The sequence below is a fragment of the Drosophila serrata genome, unplaced genomic scaffold (assembly GCF_035046125.1).
Source record: "Drosophila serrata isolate PLE 108 unplaced genomic scaffold, ASM3504612v1 contig_382, whole genome shotgun sequence".
Taxonomy (NCBI): Eukaryota; Metazoa; Arthropoda; class Insecta; order Diptera; family Drosophilidae; genus Drosophila; species Drosophila serrata.
In genome coordinates, this window is record NW_028257280.1 from 7,613,188 (window position 1) to 7,638,789 (window position 25,602).

Consider the following 25,602-nt stretch of genomic DNA (forward strand, 5'->3'; position numbering starts at 1 on the left):
CTAGTTTTCCTGCTATTTACATCGCAACATTGTCTGTGGCCGGAAAATGACACTTGATTTATGGCCATTTGTTTTTCGCTTACCAAACAGGCTCATAAATACACCAAAAAATGACAAAACAAATAGTAAGGGAAAAATATAGAAAAATATTTGTTTAAATGGAGAAAAAGTTCTCATTTTTCTTTGATGCTGCTTATATAATGCATTTGATGTTTAAAGCAATTGTCCGAAACCAGAAACTAAAAGAGAGACACGGAGTTAACAGACAATTTAACTGCATTGCAATCATTGCGAAACTTTGTTCGTGCTCACGCTGCGTATACTTAATTTGCCTGCGGTAAATAATGGCAAAGCTATTTTGTTCGGATTTTGCGATTTCAGAGCGTAAGCAATATCCGTTAGCAGTTTTCCCTTACCACTGGCAATGCTTTTTCCTTGGTTTTCCCTGGTTTATGCCATGCGCCGAGCATTTGTCTTGGCCCGGCCGGAATGGCGGCCAACACCCCGATAAGCTGCTTTTATTGGCAAAGTTTGGATGGGGTGCTCTTCGACACTTATTTGAATTTATATCCCAGCAAAGTGTTTGCCTGTTTTCACTGCGCTTGTTGCATTTTAATTAGAAACTACGATTCGCACGGCTTGGCAAATGCAATTTCAACTTTAATAGTAGGAATTAGAGTTTATAAAATAAGGGAAGAATAAGTATGTTTCAATAAAAATGTATTACGCATTCAAAAAAGTTGTATTTTTGAGAAAACAATATTAATCAAGCATGCATTTATATTGATTTAATACCCTTGAAGGCTATTGTTATTTTAGTCAGCAGCTTATAAACAAGTGAAGGAGTCATTTCCGACCCTATAATTCATATATATTCTTGATCAGCATTAACGAGCTACAAAAGCTTTCTCCGGCAGAAAAACAACAATTTTAAAATTTTTCAATTTTTGCAAAAAAAGGAAAGGGGTTACATCGTTAAAATTGGCAAAAATTGATAAAAATTAGTATTTTTTTAAATTTTAAAATAAGTATGCAAATTTATTAAACTATTAAAACAACAAAAACTAACACAGGAACGGTTTCTGAATTAAAATTAATGCATTTTTGGCTTCGTTATGCGATTTTTAAAACTTTGATCCTATAGTTCAATTTCAATGCAAATATAAAAATAAATAAAATAACAAGAAAGTTGTCTTTCTTTATTCCGTGAAGCTTTAATTTTTCCAACTGCCTTGAATTTCCCATAATTCTTAGATCCCCGATTATAGATTGCCCACAATGTGACATCTTTTGGCCACGCCTGTCCGAGCTGGCTGACAATTGTGGTGGGCGCATTCATTCACGCGAAAATTCATTAACATTTACAATCACTTCATTTTTAATGAACTGACAAATCTGTGCGGCTTCCCCGACCTCTGGCCAGGCCATAAATAAATTCCCGCACATACATAGCAGCAAATTTCGCCGTGGTCACATAAATCTCTCTTTTAAAAAATTACCCAGAAATATCTCATGAGTATTTATACGCAAATTAAGATGTTTACAATATCGCAACGATGGCCATACTTTGATCTGATCCAAAAATGCGACGCGATGCCGGCAGACAATGAATCATAATTTTATTTTATTGACGAATGAGGTATTTGACTTTTGCGACGGCGGAGCTCATTCCACGGAAAAAAGAGGAATGGGAAAATACATATTTAAATATAGAAATGCATATAACAACACAATTATGTTTGTACCCGTTTAAAGAACTTGTTTCAGTCTTCAAAGGGGATATTTGTATGCTCTATTGGTGGGTTTACTATATAGTTTTTAAATCATGAAGATAAGAATATTTAAATTAATATAAAAGTTCAAGTTAGCCATACGTATACATGCCTTTTAATTTGTTTAATGAGAGTCTGACTAAGTTGATTTAATTTATATACTTACGCTTTGTAGTATATAAAGAACACAAACATATCTGATAATCCTCTCATTAATTTATTCAAATTATAAGTATATTTTTTATAGTGTCATATTATTCACACACATCACCTACAGAAAGGTATTCCTTGTAGTCGAATAAACGATTCGCGGATTGTCTTGGCTTAACAACTTGTTTTCCGTGTCGACGTAAATCAAATGCCACTTTATTGTCCCGTTCGGGGAAAATTCAATCAAAATATTATTGTATATCGTACAAATGGAAACCGTCGCCGAAGCCGTCACTCTTTGCTCTCACGCACACATTTACGCCCTCGGGCAGACGCAGTGCGGCAGTGCAAAAAATAGGGAGTACAATAAGGGGAACCACCCATCATGCCCCTCGGATGCGCCATATAAATGAGCAGCAAGTGCCGAGTGTGTGGACTGTGAGCTCCTGATGTTTTTCATGGCTTGTTTACAATTAATTAGGATTGTTATGTCGCCATTTGATTCAATAATTTCTTTGTGCTAGGCAATATTTTTTAGCAGCCCGTCATAAATTTGCGGTCTTGTTTTGGTGGCGAGCATTTAAAACGGATTCCGCCTGCATTTATGACCCACGTCATGGCCAAGTCTTTAGCATTAATTTCCTATTCGATCCATTCTGCTATTTTCACTCTGAGTTTTATGGGTTTAATGGTTTTATAAACAAATCATTTTCCAATTCTTAATTAGTTAATTATACGTAAATTGACCCCAAGTGAACCTAAACTTAAGTATAATTTTAAATTTAGAATCACTATCATCGTGCAATTATTTAGCATTCCGCCTGCATTCTAATTGCATATTTTATATTGAAGCTGATTAAGAATTGAATATAAAATCAAATACTTAATAAGCCGCCAGTGGTAAACCAGTTTTGAGTTTAGATTTTTGAATGTTTTGGTTAATATTTTGCCAGCCATTGATGGCGAATTCAGATAAACCAGAATCGTAGTTTGCCCTTGCTTATTGTTGTTTGATTGGTTAATGGATCCATACCGATTTCTTGGTATTCGAAGCCGGCATATTCTTATGTTATTTGTAAACCTGAATCTAAAAATAAGCTTACCATAAAAAATGCAATGGCTGACAGTTTTGAACCTTAATCGCATGGTTTATGTGTTATGCATCATAATTATGGACACTGTCTTGAGTCAAAAATAACTTTGGTTAAATGTGAACGTTTCAAGTTTGCCGGAAGATTCGCACGCTCCTAAAATGTGAAGGTATATGGCATATATTAAAAACAAATAAAATTTATACGTATCAATATACGATAGCTCGTGCCATTTAATGAGCTGATTTTGGGCGGTATAGTCAAGAGTTATTTACTTTACTTAACATTTTGGTGTTCGACATCGAATGCTTATACATATATCTTAACGAATTCAAGATGTTTATCTGCAAACTAGTTTTTATACTTTTTATATGGCTTCTTTTAAATATTGTTTTACTTATATTTTGTTTTAATTTCAAGTTTTATTGTCAATGTATTAAAAAGAGTGGAGTTTTTGATATTAAAGTTAGTAAAACAAAGTAATTGTTCAAAGATTGAATTTGAACGGGAAACTGCACTTTAAAATGTTTAGTATATTAAGAAATTATTGGTTTCAAATTCTAAGTATAAATATTTATCGACCTGCCTCCTTTTCCATATATAAATGAAAGTAATTTAACATAATCGCTGTGAAAATTGCGGCTCACCGATTGAATTCCACTTTAGTCGCTGTTTAAGCAATTTAAGTATATTGAGCCCGTTCCTTATGTCCTGTCAGAACCGATCAAATTCGCCTTTATGACTACCGATTCCCTCGAGCAGTAACTACGTGCGAAATACACAAAACAATGTTAGTTCTATCGCAATGGCAACACCCACAAGACCAAGAAGCCAGATCCCAGGGTTTGCAGCAAAGGTATGGGATTGCACTGAGCAAACACATAAACTAGAGGCCCAGAGAGCTTGGCAAGAAGTCAAACATATCAAATCGTACCCTGGCCCAGGGAATAGTCCCCCAAGTGGCAGAGGCATCAGACCGTACGTGCCAAGTGGAAGCGGCATCTTGTCTACATTAATGGGAATGGGATTGGGACTGGCAAGTGGAGTGCGTTTGGACTCACATACTACCAGATGCGTGGGCTTTAGAGTGGACTTGAATTCTTATGGATTTTTTAAATTAATGAAGGAATTATTTATCAATTTATTAAAATAGATAGGTAGAATATTTGTGGAAAGAAGAACTGAATGGATTCTTTATACCATCTCCTAATTAAGCTAAGCAATATAGAAGCACCCTTCTTTAAAGCTTTACGTGTTACACAATTTGTATTTTTTACCCGGCATAACTAAAGATTAATCATCTTAAATTGCAACACATGTGCTTGACCCCCGACTGGCTTTTAATTAATAGAGTGTTATGCTGGGCAATCAGTGCCGGGTTAAGTGGTAGGGGTTTAAGCGATTTTCAGCTTATAAAAACTCTATCGATTCCGCTGTCGGTGGCCGCGGAAAGTAGGCAACGATATTTTACGCCTTAATTGCCCCCTCCCCCACAACACGCCCACCTTGCGTGAGTGTGTGAGTGCGTGTGTATCGATGGTTTAGTGAATCTGGCACATCGTCCATTTGAATTGCTAACATGGCTCATACATATAAATGAAATTGAGAGTTTATTGCACAGTCAGTGGGATCGGCTTGGCTTTATTTTTCCTGCCTCTCCACAGTATTGCTTATTTATTTCATATTTATGCGTTATGACGGTTCCACATGACTATATATGTATGTATATATGTATGTTACCCACTGCGTATGCGTGATATGAACAAAGACGTATTAGTGAATTTAAAATGGTAAAATGGGAGCGCAAAAGGCTTTTAGGCCCGCCAGTAAATTGAATGCTCCAATTGCTTTCAGTCGAGACGACAAGTGATAGTAAATTTGCACAAAATGAAACCCACTCAAATTTATTGTGTGGCTGCCAACGTAACGGTTATCTGTGGGTGAGTGTGTGGTGTGTGCGAGTGTGTGTGTGTCCCCACTATTTCGGTTGGGCGCATAAAAATGATGAAGTTCATCGAAACTATTTGACAGCCTTTGACTTTTATGTCGCATAAATGATGGCCGCCCATTGATGCCAAAAGGGTCCCGACCCAGACACAACTATATCTATCTGTAGATATATATACATATGTATGGTCGCCGGCTATAAAAAAAGCATATCGCCTGGGCGTGTGTAGCGGATTAGCATCTTGTATCTGGCATTAAGGATAGAACAATATTGTCTAAACAACAAACTTTATTTGACAATCTATCAACTTGGCGGTGGAGAGGAAATCAATCTAAGACCACACAATTAAAACTTGTTCCAAGAGTTCTTTAGATTAGATGTTCTTGTTATTTTGGCAATTTATATTTGTATATTATTGCTGAGGAAAGTATGTTTCTTATTAAAAACAGTAGATATGGAAAGATTATAAATTCAAGTGCACTTCAGCTCCCTTTAATTCTTTGAAAAGCTTTTCTGCAAACCATAGATTTGGGTTCTTAATTTCAGAATTTCGAGTTAAGAGAGTGCAGGGACCAACCGCAAACCAGCAATCCTTTTGGAAATTATGCATGACCAAATATATCAAAAGTTTGCCACTATTTAGCCGAGTGCCTTTCGGCATAAGCTGCTTTAACGAAACCCTAATTGCAGCAACTCTAAGTCGGAGCAAAATGATGCCAGGCTAATGGCGAACTAAGTCCCAACTTCCGCAACCCAAGATGAACATTAATTCTAAAACATTCTGCACGAATTAAGCAAAGTCTCTGTGGTCTCACTTATTCATGTCTGCCCCATCTTGGCAACATATGCTGCACTTCATGAATTATGAGCAATTTATATCATGCTCACTCGTTCAACAAATTGCATTCGCAGAAATTAAAAGCACATTCGCTGGGACACCCTTTTATGGCATGCTAATTACTCATCCACCCACACTCGTGTAGGACAATCCATTCAGCAGTTTTTCGCTAATATTGCCCAATTCCTAGTCTAGACTTCAGACTAGTGAATAGTGAAAGCAAATAGCGAGTTCGTGAGCCAGATAGACATCTTAATTGCCAGGGATTATGATGCAGGCAAGTTTGTCTCTAGTTGTTTTTTCCACTGACTGTCATTAGACACTGAACCCATTGAACCCGCGACAGTTGATAATCCTCAACTTAATCCCCTATCCTTCCAATGAAAAATGTCCTTTTTTGAGTGGTTTTTATATGTTTCATTCTAGGGAACACTAAGCATAAAACACTAACAACATGAGTTTATATCGGTCAAAGAATATTTAAAGCATTTTCATTGAAGTACTTTAATTTTTATTTTGTTTTTTTGTATGTATAATTAAAACACCATTAATCACTTCTGAATAAAATGAGCTACTTTATTACATTTACAAATACTATAACTAAAATTTGAACTACATCAAGGATAACTAATTGACTAAAATGTCGATTTGGAATATATATTTGTCTAAGAACAATAAACACAAAAACAAGCTGGCGAGGCTTGTTGCTGCTCGTATCACAGTTGCGTGTGTGTGTGTGTGTATGTGACTGGCACTGGAATGGAATCCTTTTTCAAGGGGGAATCCCAGCCCGCAATTCCCCGTTTAGAAGGCGGCCCGCTCATCGCTTGCTCCCCGTGCCACCGCCTGCGTCTGCGGTTTGTGGCCGCCTTTGCGTCTGGCACGCCAATTGAATTTCGCCCTAAGACTCTTGAGAGCACCAGGACCCTTTAGAGTTTTCGCCTTTGCCTTGCGCACTCTGCCACTCGACTCACTGTCACCGCCCACTCCAGTCAGCTCTGATCCCACTCCCGCTCCCGCTCCCGACTGACGGGTGATGCGGGTGAGTTTAAGGCGGGACCGTGAAATGGCCAAGTCATCAGAGAGCTCGTCAATGGAGCACATGGTGGGCTGACGCTGCAGCTGCCCCTCCGGAAAGTGCACATCCTGCTCCATCAGCGAGTGGGCATCGCCCACCGACGACAGCTGTGATATCTGCGTCTGCAGTGAGCGACGCGGATTCTCGAACAGATCCTGACGGCTGCGATTCTGTGCCTGCAACTGGACACTGTCCAAGGACATGCGGTTTAGGCGTGCCGCCGTTGCTGCCGCTGCTCCTGCTCCTGCTCCGTTGCCAGAGACACCGCCTCCGTTCAGCACTGTGGTGGTGGTCGTTGTGGTGGAAGTCATTGTGGTTCGCACGCTGTCCTGTTAAAGGAAGTGGGAATGCAAGGATAATTAGAGAGGGTAAAAAAAAATGAGGTGCATTACAAGGAGATAAATGTACACAACTTTGCCAACGAAGAATGACAGGCAATTAAACTTTAAGCTTTATCTTAAAAGTAGTATTTAAATAGTGTACTGCCACAATATATTACAACATATTTTGTTGTAATATTAGAGTTATTGCTTCTATCTAAAAGGTTAGCAAAGGATTCCAAATTTTTATTTCAACATAGCTTGTTAATAAATATTTTTTCCATGAACCAGACAGGTTACAAATCTCTCTAATAAATATAGAAATGTCTGAGAAGTCACTTATAAATAGCAGTAGTTTTCTGTATAAAGACTTTATTTAATACTTACTGTAGTGTGCAGTCGCAATGAGCCCGTCTGATTGCGTCTGAGCACACTGTAAGTATGTGGAAGTCCTCGACCCTGGTTCTTGCCTCCCAATCCAAACTGTCGGGCCAGAGTGACCTGAAGGGATTAGAGTTAGTAAACGAGGTGGAAATCATTGTAGAAAAAAGGGCCACTCCAGGAAATCCTTTTTTTGCAGCATTTTCAAAATATTATTTATTATTATTTTAATTAACAAACTCACCTTGAAGGCCTCACGAAACTTGTGGCTCATGATGTTGTAGAGCAAAGGATTAATGCAGGTGGAGAGGAAGTAAAGCACGCCAGAGGTATAGTCTAGGATGCTGAAGACGTCGTTGAACCACTGCGACTCAATGCCCGACGAGGACCCATAGACCGCCATCAGTCGCTGGGCATGGAAGGGCGCCCAGCAGATGAAAAAGGCAACCGCCACTGCCACTGCAGGAAGGGGAAACGGATACGGATGCAACCCGTTAGCTAACCAACATATGTCAACGCCATTGCCTGCTTACCCAGCATCCGGATGACGCGCGTCTGGGCGCTGATGCCGCGGTTCACATCGTAGCAACGTCTGGGCAGGGCTTGGAGGAGTCTGCTCCTCTTAAGCTTCACCCCGATGAGTACATAGAGCACACAGATGGCAGTCATGGGGCCACCGAAGAACAGGAAGCCCGATACGGCAAACACATGCGCGAAGAAGTCGTTTTTCATCTGGCGGAGATAAGTCACAGAGTACATGAACAGGAGAAGGAAAATGGTTACGGGTTATAGTCTCAGTCGGAAAGGCACGGTTGTAAAATTGATTACCCCAAATTACGAAGAACTGGAGGATCCCGGGAACTTGAGAAAATAAAAATAAGTCCATGGAACTTAAGCTCAGGTAATAAATTGGAAGCCTAACCATATAACTACTTACTAAGATGAAGCTAAATTTAGTCGAAATAAATTTCATTTAAAGGTAGGTAAAACTAGCTGAAGACTCTCCTAGAATATGCTTTATTGCCCTTTAACAGACACCTCTTCCATAACTCAATTAAGTCCTATACCCGATAATTGGAACATAGATTAAAGGCTCATCCCATCAATCATACCGTGCAAGAGGATCCCGATCCAAGGCCCATGTCCTGCACCACCACCGAGAACTGGATGGCCTGGGGAAGGGCCAGCAGGAGAGCAGCTATCCAGATGGCAAATATGAACTTAACGGCCCGTGACAACTTGGACATCGTGTGCTGCCTGTATCAAAGGCAGAACCAATTAGGCAAGGTCATCACAGGAAATTGAAATGGGTTTGCAGGACAACATGGACAGTCGCTTGCTTCATGCTCACTCACCTGAACGGATGACAAATGGCAATATATCGCTCGACGGTGAAAGCGGTAATTGTGAGAACAGTCGCATTGGCAGCAGTCTCCGAAAGGACACTCTCCAATATGCAGATGCCATCGCTGAAGGGATAATTGTGTGGGTGCCAGAGATTGTACAGGTCCTGGGGCATGCCTTGGGAATGCAAAGTAAGAATATACATTACGATAATATGTTGAAATGATTTCCCCACACTCACCTGAGCACAGCAGTATCATGTCGGATATGGCCAGATTGAAGAGGTAAAAGTTGGTGGCCGTGTGCATGAAATTGTTCCGGGAGATGACGACGCATGTGATGAGATTTCCCATCACGCCGGCGACAAAGATGAGGGCGTAGCCCACGCTTAGAGCAGCCAGCAGGGAAAGTGGCGCCATTGGGGTGGCCGTGGGCAGCAGCTCCTCTGGCTCCAGGTTCTGCAGCAGACTGCTCAGGTTCTCCGCCGAGATGTTAAGCACTTGGGTCAGATTCAGAAGGAATTTCTCATTGTGAAACAGTTGCAGATCGGTCGCCATGAGACCGGAGCTGTTGCTAGGCAGCATTTTGACAGCCATGGATGTGTGTTTGTGTGTGCGTGTATGTGTGTCCTAGGTGTCCTTGGTATCCTGAACTGGGCGAGCACTATTAAATTCGAATTTGCCCTTGAATTTTCGACTCCTGCTTATGTCTTTTCAATCTATGCTCGCTTGCCAAATAATGTTTTCATAATGCCCCCGAAGGGAGGGGCTCATCAATTCCGACTTAGGCCAGGGCCACTCCACTCACGGACCTGTTGTCATGAGTTTGGGATTAACTTGTGTGTCAGGAGGTGTGCAATGGGGTGGACCTTAATTTTGGGCATTATCTAGGGAATCCTCAATACCTGAGTTTTATATTAAGTTAGAAATTGTTTACTCAGTATTCTATATTGAATATTAAGGAAAGGAATTTACAAATTTAATAATAAATATTACTCATACGCAACGTGGACTTTGGTCATTATAAATTTGTAACTTCTCGGACATTTATAACTTGACCAAATATATTAATAACTCAAACCTAGAAAGGTTTTACCACGATTTTTAAAACACCTAAGTTATTACTTTGACTGTACAAAACAAAGTTGTTCAAAGATAATATAATGTTTCAAAATGCTCTGTTTAATTAGAACATTATTCTTTATGAAACTTGACTTTTGAATGAAATTTGCTTAAAAAAGTTGCAATGAAATGTTTATGTATTCCAGTTCAGAACCCGCAATCCATAAAGTTTATTTTCTAAATGTCATTCCATTCGCTCCACCTTGAGTTAGCGGCTTTTTCTTAATTTACCAAAATTTAAAAGCATCTTTAACTAAAATCTTAAAAGGAATTATTATATTTTAAGGTCAAGACTTGAGTCATAAAAACTTGTGAAACTAATTTCTTAAGAGTATTTTCATAGTATATAAGCATACTTTGTCTAACCATTTTGGCTATCAGTTAGAGGCCATATAAATGCTATAAACTCTTGAGACTTTTGAAAAGATAAATAATTTATTAGAATTATAGAAAGCTTTTGCACAAATGTTGTTTAATTAATTTCGATTAAATTCCCAATATTCAAGTTCTATAAACAAATACAGTGTCAAGTTAAGGTCCACCCCAGTGTGCCTGTCTAAGAGTGTGTTTATGTCCTGTTTACCTGGCATCCTGAGAAGACGGCAGTCAGGCGTGTCCTAGGCAAAAGTCCGGACTCAGGGCAGGTGGATGCTGAGGCTGAAAATTAATTTGAATTGCTAAGTGGCAAAATATTTGTGTACACGAGATGAATTTAAGGCTGATGCTGCCGGGCCTCCCTAAATGCTGCCAAAAGCCAGCTGTGGGGCAAATAAATTAAACTCGCACCAAAGACAAGGTCACTTCCGAGTCCTATTCCTACTCCTCCTCCTCCTTTGGGAGGCCGGAGGATTGAGGGCAGGTGGTACAGCCCTAATGGACATCGGGTGACTTAATAACATTAACATAGTTTATGCCATTCATGATGAGCGTTTTCAACTGTTGTTATTGTGTTATTGTGGCTAAAGTTCCCTGGCTCACCGCTGTTGACCGTTTTTGGCCGTTTTCATTATCATTATCATAAAAAAGTTTCTACAATATATGCACGGCCCAAAGAATGCTGTCGAATTTGGTTTTATTATATTGTATATTCAATCAAACTGGTTTTCATTTTTTCATTTTTTTCCGATTCTGTTTTCGTTTCGGTGTCCGATGTGTGCGATGTTCGCTGTCTCGGGTGTCTGATGATCAGACCCATCGAAATTATGCACCGCCCATGCCCATATTTTGTTTCTTATTATTATTTTGGCTATTTTTGTATATATATTTTAGTATCTTCTTTTTTTGCTGTTTGACTTTGCTTTGCATATTACTTTAAATATTATGATTTTTGCACTAACGTTTGGCGGCGTGTCATTAGTGTCTCTTTTGGGGTCAATGGTTCTCACTGGCAAATCACAATCATTCGATCTTAATGCCTCATTTTTATTTATTCACAACTTGTTCACAACTGTTTCGGCGTCGCTCCTGTTTCGGGATTTTTCAATTAATTATATTTTTTCAGTCGCTTGTGCATTTAAAACACGTTTAATTTAAATTTCTCAAAACGATGCCTGCCACATTTTTGGCAAATGCATTTATTTTTTATTACTTTGAACTGTTTTGATTTTGTCACTTTGTGTTCCCTTTTTTTCTGCGGGCATTGCACCCCTTTCTTCTGACCCACACTTTCCCCCAGCGGTTTTTGTTTTTATTACATTATTGCTAATCAATTTTTACCATGTGCTAAACATTGATTAATGACACTGTAGGAGTTTTTACTCAATTCACACTCGAAACTAATGACGTTAACTATTTGCGTATGGCACTGATTAATATGGTTATATCCTCTAGATATTTCTGGGAACCGAACACAGAGATATGACTGCGAAGCACTCGTTATTCGTGATGTTTTTGTCTTGTTTTCGGCGACTCGAGAGCAACGGCGATTTGATTATTATGTTAACACAGCGAAAGGACAATGCAAAAAGGACGACCTTCGCGCCCACTTAATCCGCTAAACCCACAGCCGCAATCCATTCAAGCCAAGGACGTCGAAATGAGTAAAGTGGAAAGGTAAGTGGACCCTCAGTGGCTATCAAATGAAAAGTTTCCTCTCCCTTCGAGGAAAAATTCCACGATAAAATGGATTCATTTTTAATGAAAATTCCCTTAACTATTAACCACAAATATTTTTTTATTAGTTTCAGTGTTGACCTCGATGTGTTATTTTCAGGTATTTAATTAAGTAGTTAGAGAGAGAGAGTACAACTACTAAATAAAAGACTTAAAATACAATTTCAAATTCTTTTAACCATAACAAATAGTTGCAGATTTTAAAAGTTCTGCTTTTAAATTGTGATTACTACATTTTAGAGATGAAAATGATTGAAAATCAATTATCTGTTAATAAACATGTATTAGTAAAAATAAAAATACTTGCTACGGCAAATATGGTAAACATAAATTAAACCTCAATTATTGAACAAAATAAGCATTAAATAAATTAAAATCCTATTTACATTACCATTAACTTTCATGACTTTATTGTTGTTTATTTTAACTGTTTAAAGAGCTATCTTTATTTATTTGCACTTGATTTAAGCCACATATCCTTAACTACCATCAACTCTGTAAACAGAATACTTCATTTTACATGTTCGATATATATTCCTTATTTGCACACATTTCATGGACATTTATTTTAAAGCCTTTTTGTACTCTAGAGAGATGCAACGAGTATAGTTAGATGGTTCAAAAATTAATTTGTTCGAAACACTTTGCGCGCCGCTGAGCTTCAGCCATCAAAACCGGGGGAAATTGGACATGATGCCGTAGTTTTATGATCAGTCAAAGGGAGATTTTATTAGTCCCCCGGGGCCTCACTTTTATGGCCATGTGCGGGCAAATCTATCAGAGCTTTGCGGCTCATAAAATGTAGGTTTTACCGCCCCAGAGGCTATGTAGTGCAAGTGCGATATATATTAAGAGCAAACAAATGTGTGAGTATCTATTTTTATGCGTTGCTAGCAAACAAATCAAGCACCCAACATGCATTCAATTTCTCAATTTTTATGCAAATAATACGAAACAATTTTTTGGCACTTAATCAAAACAAAGTCCTAAACAAACAAACGAATGTCGGGAGGGATGGGAAAACAAGGTCCTTTGTCAGGAGCGGTTCCTTCTCGATTTCCCATCTCTTTAATCTCTACGGAGTGCGTGGTGTACAAGTATCTTATGGATTCGAGGGCAGGGCAAATACACAGCACGTGCTGCAAAGGCATTCTCACAGTCAAAACTTTGACTGCCAATTGTTGACGAAAGCCGGCAAAAGACCAAAGCAAGAGGGAAATGGAAACGGATAGGGAGAGGAAAATGGAGATGGAAAGCGAGGGTATAATTCAGGGCCAGAATTTCGTTTGCTTTGCTCTTTATGAACATTGGGCATGACATCAGATTCGAGGGGGGCGTCTTTTGATTCGCGTTGAGTTGAGTCGAGCTCTTGTTTGGCATTTTGAAGTTTTCTTTTCTTTTTTTTTTTCTTCCAGAACTCTGTCATCAGGCGACGGCGGCATCTTCGTCAGCAGTTTGACTGAATTTTGTGCAAGTTTCCAATTCATTTACTTTTATTGCACGCGGAGAGGGGCCAAAAGCCGAAAGTCATTTGCAGTTCGACCAACCCGTTGCCGCACGCCGTTTTCCCTAACTTCCCCACCTAAGTACACCAAATATGATATTTGAGTCGGAAAGCTTATAGAAATAGGAGATGAAAACTGCCTGGCCGGACAAGATAGTTACGGTTTTCCCTTAAAAAGGGTCTACAGGGTTTTTCATTTTAATGAAATTAATATATATATGAAATGGGTTTTACACAGAGTTTAAGTTGGGACTCTAAACAATCACTTTAAATCTAATTTTAATTTTGTAAAAACTTCAGACATAAATGTACTTTTTTAAGGAATACTTTCACAAAGCCTTGTAATGTAAAACCACATTAACTGGGTTTTCTTTTTTATAGTATTCATTTTTATGATTATTAACATATAAAAATAAATCAAAGAGAAATGCTTAATAATTCAAACTTTTATACTTTTTCGACTATTACTCCTTCAGTGTTCTTTAGACCTTAACATCATTAATATAATTTTATATACCATATACTTTATGTTCCTTTCGGAATACTATAAAGTATTGCCTTTCTGCTAGCCACATCTAAAACAAATCTATAAAAAATCCCTATACTTAGAGTATTTCGATTTCATTGCTAAACTTTATCTATTCTTACTTGGCGACCTCAATTTATTGAACTCTCGCACGCGTTCAACAAGTCGTTGACAAAAATTTCAGAGCTCATGGCTAATTGTGACCTTCGATTGGCAGCGAAGCCATAGTTCCACATGCACTGCAGAGCCTTTCAAATAATTGAATTCCCGAAATGAATAAAAATAAGAATGAAAGAAAAAGAGGTGTGCGTGCTCGCCGGGCTTCATTTGGTTAAAAGCCCGGCAATTGCCCTTAACGGCATGCCACCGTTGGCCAAGATGCCCAATTTCGAACATGAAAATGTAGCGCACTTCCCATAAACTCCCGGCCAACGGGTTGTATGAGTAATGCACGACTTCAAATCGAGTTGAGCCAAGTGCGTGGGCTCCAACGAATCGAGTGTCGAGTATATAGTATGTAAAGTGATACTTTCGTCCCTGTTTCCAGTCCCAGTTCAATGCTCTGGAGCTCTGGTGGCAGCCAGAGGCCAAGGACTCTCGTTTAGTTTAATTGCATTTAATTAGTCGCATCTCGAATAACATGACGCATTCAAAAGTGCCTTAAGCCCCCCTAAATTGTAGAGCCCTCATTTCGGCATCGTACATCAGGGCGGCAAGCTAATCACGAGCTCTGGTTGCGGCCAGGACATTATCATTGTCGTTTCAGCCTCATTGCAGTCGTAAATCAGACACAGATCCTGAGAACTACGACCAACTGCTGTGCCCTGGTCGAGTCTGCGGTCGACCCTTTTCGATTAGGCACCCCGGGCATCTTTTGTCTCTCGGTCGGTGGTCCACATGTGTGTCAGAAGGCATTATGCTAATCAGCATCATCTACTGGCCAATTGAATTGTTCCGAATCACAGACACACTTACAGACACACACACACAAAAGCACCACCACTAACTGTGTGTGGCGGGGCAACGTTGCGTATACGCAACATCGGACAAAGGTCAGTAGGTGAAGCACTAATATTGATTGGCCTGACGCTTTCATTATTTACTCTCTTCGGCGAGTTCAGTTCATGAATAATCCAGGGAAATCGACTTACAGATTGCGGACAATGATTATTTCGGGACGCATTAATTTAACGCGCATTTAATCGCATTTACGCCAGGATCAAAGTGTGCGGAAGTCGAAATTATGTTATTTGATGTGGTTGCTATGTACACTGAGATGAAAGATGAGATATTTAATTTGTAAGCTTTATAGAGGTAAATTTATTACTTTAATATACATATAAATATTATTTTCACAGTGCACAGAGTATTCTTATTTTAGTCAGAAGCTTGAAACGCTGTGAAGAACTCATTTCAGACCCTATAAATTGTATATATTTTTGATCAGCATCAACAGGCGAATCTTTTTAGCTACCTCCGGAAGAAAAACAAAATATTCAAAAATGTACCATTTTTGAAAAAAAGGAAAGGGGTTACATCGTTAAAATTGTCAAAAATTGATCAAATTTTTAATTTCAAATTGAGTATGCACATTTTTTAACCTAATCAAAACTAGCATAGCAACGCTTTCTGAATTGAAATTAATGCATTTTTGGCTGAATTAAGCGATTTTTAATCATACATTTATTGAATAAGTCGTCAATTAAAAATATATAAATAGGTATCAATTCAAATGCGAATATTTTAAGCTTAATTATGATTCGTTTCCGATTTTATCCTAGAATTTAATTGCAATATGCAAGGGTTTATAAACTTTGGCTTTCCCAATTTAGTCTTCTTTCTTGTTAAGTACTAATTCCGGTTAAATAAAAATGAGAAGATAAGCTTTCTCAGATTTTAAACCATATAACAAAAAGCTGAAAATCATCTGTAATATCTGTTTTGTAACATTTTGTAATGTCCAAATGAGATAATCCAAAAAAAGAAAATAACACAACTCGAGCGGCTTAATTCGCTCGACGGCTACTCGTGTAATCGGAATTTGTGGGAAATTCCTTCAGTACCCGCTGGCGTTTCCTTAATAGCCTAAGGCTCTTAAGCGAGCCTTCAGAAAACCGGCTGGGATTGTGGTCACGCTCCAGCAACTGTGCATATTTACCGCGACCAGACAACCGTACCAAATTGGACTCAAAACTGCCCCACTTCTCTTCATTCCAGCCTTAAAGTCAGGCCCAACCGACAGGCCGCTTCAATTGAATGCGAGCCCCGAAGGCAGGATAATGAAAACAAATCCACAAATCTGCGGACGAGGGCCGACATTAATATGCGGTTTCACTGGTAGCTTCAAGGAGGGGGAAGGGTGGCAAGAGCACATCCAGGCAATGGCTCATGTCCTGCAAAACAAACACATTTATTCCCCGACTTTACGATGCCAAGACGGCTTTGATTTCTCATTCCCAAGATCGTGGAAAAACGCGTGTTGTTCAGGGGGCGCCGTCAACAATAAATATTAAAAGTAAGTGCTAGTGCTTTGGGCTATTTGCAATTTCAATTAGCTCTGCCATTCAATTGGATCGACTGCCATTTACGGCCACGCTCTCTAACCAGCTGCCTGTGACATTACTCATCCGCCGAGTAAGACATAACTTACGGAGACGCTGGGTTTCCACTGTCAAGGTGAAGTGCATGAATTTATGAATGAAATTAAGCCCAAATGTTTGCCTTACACATACACAGAGGATGAGGAGACACACAGAGAGTGACAAACGGGCCAACACGGAGAGCGAAAAGGCCAAGAGCTGCTGCTGGCTAACATTCAGTTAACAGGAGCCAACCAACTTCTGTCTCGATTGCCGCAAGGCAACTCAGTCTGTCACCGACTTTGCTACACATCGGACGCGTGTAAGCCTGAATAAAATCCGTGGCCAAAAGAATTTCAAACAGAAAGTCCGTTAAAGTGATGAAAAATAAAATCAAAAATATTTAAACAACATTTTAAATTTTACTTCGTATTTAAACACACAGTTTTTAACTTGAGTTTAAAACCAATATAAATCAAACTGAAACCCAGAATTAAATTACATTTGAATATAAGCCATTAGGCAGTGATTAACAAGTTGAAGCCCTTTAAAATTAATATTCCTAAACAAAGGATAGAATAAAAAATAAAATAACTAGAAACCATTTAACAGAATGTAACCTAAATCGAATAAATAAAATCTCTAACAACCCCCAGCGAGTTGCAACTGATTAAATATGTCCAATGGAATGTCCAACAAAGTGCAAAACTAATTTTCCGTTCAGTGATTCCGGTTTAACAAAGGCTAACGGGTTAAAAAAAAAATCCACCCGCACGGAAGTCCTTACACGTCCCGTGACAATAAAAGAAAGTGCAAAAGGTGAAAAGGAGTCACACACCTTGTGTGACACGAAGAAGGATACGAGACAGAATAGGGCAAACAATAGCAAATAAAGCAGCGTGGCTTTTGTTATTTAATCAATCCTTGGTAAGAATCAACATTCAAGTGGAATATGAAAGCTGCGTAGAATGAAAAATTTGTTCAGTACCCAATTTTCTTCAATTCCCAGAATCTTCAGACTGTTGCTTTTTCTAAATTGCTTACTTTTTGGCAACCGCAAATTTTAATTGAAAAAATCTTAAAGCTGTGTAACCTGCTCATCTTCGCAATTGCAGCTAGGTTGCGGTTACAACTTTTCCAAATGAAAATTCAATTGAATTGCCAACCTTAATAAGGTCGCTGTGACTGATTGGGTTGTATAATTGCAATATCTTCAGCTTCTGGACATAACTCCTTCTGTATTTTGCCCAATCATATCTAAATCAACTTTCACACCTGAACGGGCAATTCAATTATTTTTTCCAATTAGTTTGCGTCAATACGGTGTTATGGGGAGGCCCTGGAGTTTTCCCAAAGGAATTGTGGTTCTTACACATTCGTAGCATACTTTTCAGGGCTCGTCTCTTTTTTTTAAACGCTTCTTGCCAAGTTTCTCGTGTCAGGGAGAACGCTTAACGAACAGGAAACATAATTAATTAGACGCATCAACCTAAAATCTGGCTACAAGCCAATAATCCAACTTGGCATTAACAGCGACACGTTGCTCCCTTCCTTGGCCTTTGACTTCTAACCTAACAAATTTGACTTTTGGCAGCAGGCACAACGTGTCGGCTGCATAATGAGTGAAATATTAGCCCAAGTTACACATTTTCCAGGCATCTTTAAAGTCCCGCATGTTCCGGGTTCTCTAATAGGCCGAGCACTTAATGGCCCTCAAGTCGGCTGGGTAAAAGTTTTCCCTTTGCCAGGCCCAAAGAAAGTTTTCCACACGCATGCAATCAGGTTTGAGTTCACTCATCATCCTGGCTAAGTCCGGGCAAATAGAAAAACTTTCACATCCGCAACTATATTTGTATTGATTGCCAGCAATCTGTATTCCGAAAGCTCAAGATGTTTACTATTAATAGAGCCAAGTGACAAGTGGAGCACAGAGAGAAAATATTTGTAATAATTATATGTACAATGAGGGAGGAAGAACCTTTAAGTATCACTCTGAAGTTTATGTGAAGGATTTAAATTAAGAAGAGAGAAGATCACTGAGTTTCTTATTATAAATGAATTTTTTTACAATCTAAAGAGCATTAGTTTATTTAAAGATATGTACTCTAAAGCCCCTTAATTTCATTTGGCATTAAACAGTTCTGAACCCATTATAAATACAACATTTTTTACTTAAGTATAAGATTATATCTCCACATTGAGAGTGAATATTTTATTGTTCATTTAATGTGTAATAAATAGATTTGTTCTCTTAGCTAGTCCCCAGATGCTTGCCACTAATAGAACCAAGAGGCATGTGGACAAGTGGATGTAGTCAAGTGCTTTATTGTCTCTTTCTTTTTTCGGGAATAAAACGTAGTTTCCTGGTCGAGGAGACCCGCCTGGCCACCTAATGCCCTGTCCCTGCCCCCTCAGCAAATGATTATGCCAGCCGATGTGGCTGGGGATTCAATTTAAATTCATCCCCTTAGTCTAATGACTTTCAATGTTGTTTGCTTCACAGGCGAGTGCGCAATTTTTGGGCCTGTCGTCGACTGCTTATCGGCCATGTGGCACCGCAGCCGCGAAGGATACGCCAGACAGTATTAATAACACATTGATAGGAGTGGAGTTGTAGTGGGACCGATTCCTTCTCTGGGTGGGGCCCGTGAAGGGGCTCCGCAATTAATCGACGGCAGCTAGTATGTTGCAGGGCGTCGCCATTGCCATCGCTAACGCCAACGCCAACGTCAACGACAGCAACGATGATGGCCTCAATCAATCATTCATGGCCCATGTGTCGCCCAGTCTCAATCAGGGAATCGCCGCCACCGAATCCCTACCGAATCCCGCCGAGAGCGAGAGCCCCGAGCTGCTGCTGCTGAAGAATGACAAATTCTTAACACATGTCGCCCATCTGCTGAACATAACGACGGAGAATCTCTCAAATCTGTTGGGCTCGGCGAATGGCACGAATGCCAGCACAATGGCCGCGGATTCCCCGGGCGACGAATCCCTGACCCTTCGAACAGCCTTTACCGTGTGCTATGCCCTCATATTTGTCGCCGGCGTGCTGGGGAATCTGATAACCTGCATTGTGATTTCGCGGAATAACTTTATGCACACGGCCACCAACTTCTATTTGTTCAATTTGGCTGTATCGGATCTGATACTCTTGGTCTCAGGTGAGTTTCGGTTCGATGGGCCAACGGGACGTATGCGTAATGTGACGAATTTTGTGCAGGCATTCCGCAGGAACTGTACAATCTATGGTATCCGGACATGTATCCTTTTACGGACGCCATGTGCATCATGGGAAGTGTCCTGTCGGAAATGGCAGCCAATGCAACAGTGCTCACTATCACGGCTTTTACTGTGGAGCGTTACATAGCCATCTGTCATCCCTTCCGGTGAGTTTGTCAAAAACTAAAATTCTTTGTTTTTTGTCATAATTAATAATAAATATGTGATATTTATGCTGTCAATTTTATTAATAAGGGAAATTGTTATAATTTAGGCCCGATGACAAATAGATAAATAAAACTTGATATGATTTAACCTAAATAAAACACAAATGATAGGCCCAATAATTATTCATAATTAAACAGTGTCAGTCTGTGGAATGATAACGAAAATATACCTCGACAACAAGAGAATTTGTCATTTTCAGATAACCAAACATCAAACCAAAATTCCTGTTATTTATTGACACTAATTAATAGTCGGCTACACTCATTATGAACTATGAAATTAACTTGCCAAGTTTTGGCAATAAATTCAATCAATAAATTGCATAGTTACTTAGGTTTATTAGTGAGCATAATTTGTATATTTTACGTGACATTTTCACTCTTTAATATGAACGATAAATACAGAATGACCCAGAACAATTCCTCTCCTGCATTGTTTACATTATTCTACTTGTTCGTTTTGTATTCTATAAATACAAATTCTTCCTTAAGCAAATATGTCGGAATACCATTCAAGATTCTCGAGTATTGCGTTCCAGCCATCATCGTATTAAATTTCCTTTACCGCTTAGATTCTTGAAAAACAAAATGTCATTTGTATGTAAAAACAACATTCTGTTTTTTCTTTTTTTAAGTACAATTTGCTTTTCCTACTTTATACATATTTTACATACATATATACAATTTACAGAATAAATGAATATAATCACTTGGAGCATGTCCTTGGGCATAACCAGACATAAAAGGGTGGGATGCCTTAAATAAGGCATTTCTAACCTAATTGTAAAGTTAGGACACAAAGTTTTACATTTCACAAATTTGGGGTTTAAATATAAATGATGAAATATCTTTTAAGTTTCTAAAACGTTTATTTTAGATGACTTAAATGGAGCCCAAAAGTTTGGCATATAAATAAAATTAGTCTGCACCTTAAGTCATTTAAATGTGACTTTAAATGTAAATGTAAATATAAAATAAGAAAACGAAGCGACTTTGAGTAACCTAAATATTTATAACTTTGCATAGAAAATCCTTCATAACTCAGTCAAAAAGGCATTAATTTTCAATCGGAAAGCGTTCCTCTGTTAGTTTTTGATAGGTTAACAAATCTGCATACTTAATTTAAAATTTACAATTTTTCAAATTTTTATGAATTTTAACAATGTAACCCTTTCAATTTTTTTGACAAAAAAAAAAATTAAAAATTTTTCAAAAATTTTTTTCTCTCAGAGATGGCTAGAAAGATTCGTCTGTTGATGATGATCAAGAATATATATGATTTATAGGGTCGGAAATGACTCCTTCACTGCGTTTAAAGCTTTTGACTGCAATTACAATACCCTGAAAGAGTATAAAAAGAAGGAAAACTGTAAAACATATAATAACATTTCACGGAATCCATAATTAATTAAAATTACTTTTTATATTTTTAATGGTCTTTGCTATATGTTTTTTATATGTTAATAAATATTTTTGGGGCAACAACACCAATATTAAAGGACCTAATAATATTGCCTTTTCAGTTTCGGTTTCCTTTTCACAAATTCTTATTTCAAGTTGGTTGCTATTTGTGAAATTACTTTTAAATTTATAAGGACAATATACTAAATATATATTTTAAATTTTTCTTTGTTTTTGTGTTTATTTTTATCAGCTTACATTAAATATTTATGTTGAATGTTGTTTCTTAAAATGGCTGATGCAATGGTCTTACTTGTAGCCGTTTTTTAACCGCCTTCGCTGTTCTTTTTGCTGTGTCACATCTACCCACATTAAAGCGGAAGCATTTACATAAAAATCCCCCTTAATATTTAACATATAATATAGCGTAATCTTTCTGTCATTTATAGGCAACACACCATGTCAAAATTGTCGCGGGCCATTAAATTTATATTTGCCATTTGGCTGACGGCCTTCCTGCTGGCACTGCCCCAGGCTGTGCAATTTTCGGTGGTCTATCAAAACGGCGGATACTCCTGCACGGTGGGTGGACGAATGGCAAAATGGAAGCTGTAGAGGCACTCATCATTTAATATTGTCCTTTATCGTCTGCAGATGGAGAACGACTTTTATGCCCACGTGTTCGCCGTCTCTGGATTCATATTCTTTGGTGGACCCATGACGGCTATCTGCGTGCTCTATGTCCTGATCGGTGTGAAGCTGAAGAGGAGCAGGTTACTCCAATCCCTGCCGAGGAGGACATACGATGCCAACCGCGGACTCAATGCCCAGGGACGTGTCATCAGAATGTTGGGTAGGTGAGTTGCGTTGTGTTGGCGGCTTGATTGATTAAAGGCAGCAAGCCAAGATCCCGCCCCGTCGCGTGTCACAAACTTTTCCGCCGAAAGTCTTAAATTGAAAATTACTGTCAGCGTATTTGCGTTGGCGACATCAAACACGAGATTCGTCATGGCCACAACCCCGTTTCCCTTCGTAATTTCCATTTGCACTTGCGTCATGTATGTATGTAGGTTTTCCCTTCTTTTTTTTTTGTATCCCCTCCACGGTGTCGTTAATTTTTTGCAAGCATCAAATCCGAGTGTGTGCCTAGAGCCCTTAAATGGCCAACTGGTGAATGAGGCAAAAGGTGAAGCCACCTGACACCTCAAAGTAATCAAGGGCACCAAGGATTGGGGGAGTGGCAATGGGGCAAAAGTGGAGTGTGGTTGGCACTGCAATAATTGGCAAGACGATGCGTAGGAAGTTTCTATTAAATACACAAGGAGAAAAATGGCGAAACTTTACTGTTCTGTAAAAGTAAAAAGTATATTTCTGCTTTCAAAAGTTTAGCTACCTTTTAAATGATATAAAATTCATAATTTTCAATTTAAACTCCAGTTAATCTTGATACTAGTATTTTGTGTAAAAGTATACAGTTATATATTTCTAGTTTGATTCAACAGTTCATACATAAACTCTGAATAATCTACTTCCGTAGGTATTATTATTATTTAAGAGAAAACAAAACCTTTTTCCAGTGCCCAACTATAAAACATAAGAAAATTCAAGGGGAATATTTTTCATTACAGGTTAGTTTACAACCTGCAATTTGAAGTTTACTTTCTAGGAAAAACCACAGCCTTAAGCTATAGTGTGCCACTTGTTCTGCTGAACAAAACACAAAACGAGGCCAAAGACCCAACTCAGAGTCAACTTAAAGCAATTCATCATAAATTAAATCGAAGCATAAAAAGATAGAATGTAAAGGCAGTAAACAAGTTTTGAAAGCGAATAAATTGGCTCATAGTGAAGAATTCCAAAACTTGTGAAGAGCACTTGTAAAGAGAGCCAAAATTATCCTTTTACTAATTTTAAGACCCATCTAGTATTGTTTTTTTCCAGCGTACTTAATGCGTCCCTTATCCTTGCCCCTATTTGCAGTAGCTGTAGCCGTCGCCTTTTTCCTCTGCTGGGCCCCCTTCCATGCCCAGCGACTGATGGCTGTGTATGGCCTTTCGCTGATTAATATAGGCATCAGCCGGGATGCCTTTAACGATTACTTCCGGATACTGGACTACACCTCCGGTGTGCTCTACTTCCTCTCCACGTGTATCAATCCGCTGCTGTACAATATCATGAGCCACAAGTTCCGAGAGGCTTTTAAGGTAAGTCTGGAATGAATATGAAAGAGAACAAGAAAGGATACTAGCTTAGGAAAGTCGAAGTATATATACCCTTGCAATATATACTAAGCTTAAAATATTTGCATTTGTATCAATACTTATCTATAATTTTATACATTTTTTTCGACAAATCGTCAAACTAAAGTACTCATAACTAATTAAAAAAAGACTTAAATTTAATTCGGAAAGCGTTCCTGTGTTAGTTTTTGATAGGTTAATAAATCTGCATACTCAATTTAGAATTTAAAATAATTCAAATTTTTCACATTTTTAACGTTGTAACCCTTTCATTTTTTTTTTTGATAAAAAAAATTCAAATTTTTTTAAAATTTTGTTTTTCTGTCAGAGATAGCTAAAAAGAACCGCCTGTTAATGCTGATCAAGAATATATATGATTTATGGGGTCGGAAATGACTCCTTCACTGCGTTTCATGCTTTTGACTTAATATTATAATACCCTGCAAAAGTACAAAAACTTAAGCCCTTACAGTATCATAAATATTTATTTAATGTAATCCCTAAACCTTTCTATACCTATTCCCCCACAGATCACCCTAACTAGGCAGTTTGGTTTGGCCAGGAACCACCACCACCAGCAGAGCCAGCACCACCAGCACAACTACAGTGCTCTGCTCCGGCAGAATGGTTCGATGCGTCTCCAGCCGGCTAGTTGCAGTGTGAACAACAATGCCCTGGAACCCTACGGATCCTATCGAGTGGTGCAGTTCCGCTGCCGGGATGCGAGCCACCAGTTGTCCTTGCAGGATAGCATCCGCACCACCACCACGACGACAACGATCAATAGCACTGGCCTGGGAGCTGGCAATGGAGTTGGCGGAGGAAGGCGACTTCGGAAACAGGAGTTCTTTGGCCCAGGACCGGGATCGGCAGTGCCCCACCGCATGTTGCAGGCTCAGGTCTCGCAGCTGTCCTCGGTGGGTGATGCCAACTCCCTGCTGGAGGCCGAGGTGGTGGATAGGCACTATGCCTCCGGCAGAGCAAAGCGGGCCCTGCTAGCCACCAAAAGTGGAGCTCTCCTGGTGACACCTTCACCGCAAATTGCTGACCCATCAGAGTTAGGTCCGCCAGCCACTCGTCTGAAGCTATCGAGGGTCATAAGTCGCCGGGATGAGGCTACAGGAACAACAATGCCTGCTCCATTTTGTGGTAGTCACAGTCTGCCCGATCCGGAGACCAATCAATCTGGCTCCGTGGCGGGTCGCAGTTCCCGCAAGTTTCCATGGCGCAAGAGGAGACAGAAAACTGAGGACTCTGCCGGCGAGGGAATGGCCTATGGTTCACCTAAATCCCAATGATGGGATTCGCTTAGTTAGTCATTGTTTAGTTAGGGGCAATAAAGCCGATCTTTTGATCTGTAAAAAAGCCGGAGAATGCCGTGCGATTTGCATGCAAATTTGGCCATAAAAAAATAGCCAAGTCCAGACGATTTATGCGAAGCATAAAGCCAGGCTAATGAGGCAACAAAGTGTCCTCGTCTTCGTCCACGTCCTGACGAAATGCCATGCCCCAGAATTGGCAATGGCAACCGCATCGCAGCCATAAATTAAGTGTTAAGTGTTGAGCTACCAGTAAATAATGTGAATAAATAAAGAATGTTGCCAGCATTACAGCAAAATCCTTTCAGTCTTTTTATTTTCGCACAATGCACGCCAGGAACATTCAGCTTCATCTGCATTCCAGGCAGAGACGAGGAATTGAGAGGGGAAATTGAGAAAGGGAATATAGAAAAAAGGAGACACCGGCTC

General features: G+C 39.1%; 2 protein-coding genes across 3 annotated transcripts; one reads left to right on the forward strand and one right to left on the reverse strand.

Moving 5' to 3' along the window:
- Positions 1–6,350: 6,350 nt before the first annotated feature.
- Positions 6,351–11,967, reverse strand: PK2-R2 (Pyrokinin 2 receptor 2). The gene is made up of 8 exons (XM_020953137.2): positions 11,760–11,967; positions 9,164–10,700; positions 8,934–9,099; positions 8,691–8,835; positions 8,112–8,310; positions 7,823–8,037; positions 7,585–7,698; positions 6,351–7,206 (listed from the first exon to the last, which is right to left on the reverse strand). Exons 2-8 carry the CDS (start codon positions 9,516–9,518, stop codon positions 6,604–6,606), a joined length of 1,797 nt encoding a protein of 598 aa, XP_020808796.2. The 5' UTR covers positions 9,519–10,700; positions 11,760–11,967; the 3' UTR covers positions 6,351–6,603.
- A 5,788-nt stretch (positions 11,968–17,755) lies between these two features.
- Positions 17,756–25,472, forward strand: PK2-R1 (Pyrokinin 2 receptor 1). Of its 2 annotated transcripts, none has more exons than XM_020953303.2 (7): positions 17,756–17,883; positions 19,268–19,928; positions 19,988–20,153; positions 22,064–22,196; positions 22,269–22,467; positions 23,595–23,818; positions 24,385–25,472. In XM_020953303.2, exons 2-7 carry the CDS (start codon positions 19,448–19,450, stop codon positions 25,150–25,152), a joined length of 1,971 nt encoding a protein of 656 aa, XP_020808962.2. In that variant the 5' UTR covers positions 17,756–17,883; positions 19,268–19,447; the 3' UTR covers positions 25,153–25,472. The 2 variants fall into 2 exon arrangements, with proteins under 2 accessions (XP_020808962.2, XP_086696993.1); XM_086840867.1 differs by having other exon boundaries at positions 23,598–23,818.
- The last annotated feature ends 130 nt before the right edge of the window (positions 25,473–25,602 follow it).

Bases quoted from the DNA above. Each gene is read 5' to 3' on its own strand.
- PK2-R2 (XM_020953137.2), bottom strand. From the start codon at position 9,518: ATGGCTGTCAAAATGCTGCCTAGCAACAGCTCCGGTCTCATGGCGACC. The intron at 8,038-8,111 runs GTAAGCAGGCAA...CCCTTCCTGCAG, and splicing joins GCGCGTCATCCGGATGCTGG to TGGCAGTGGCGGTTGCCTTT. The intron at 7,699-7,822 runs GTGAGTTTGTTA...TAATCCCTTCAG, and splicing joins AGTTTCGTGAGGCCTTCAAG to GTCACTCTGGCCCGACAGTT.
- PK2-R1 (XM_020953303.2), top strand. From the start codon at position 19,448: ATGTTGCAGGGCGTCGCCATTGCCATCGCTAACGCCAACGCCAACGTC. The intron at 20,154-22,063 runs GTGAGTTTGTCA...TGTCATTTATAG, and splicing joins GCCATCTGTCATCCCTTCCG to GCAACACACCATGTCAAAAT. The intron at 22,468-23,594 runs GTAGGTGAGTTG...CCCTATTTGCAG, and splicing joins ACGTGTCATCAGAATGTTGG to TAGCTGTAGCCGTCGCCTTT.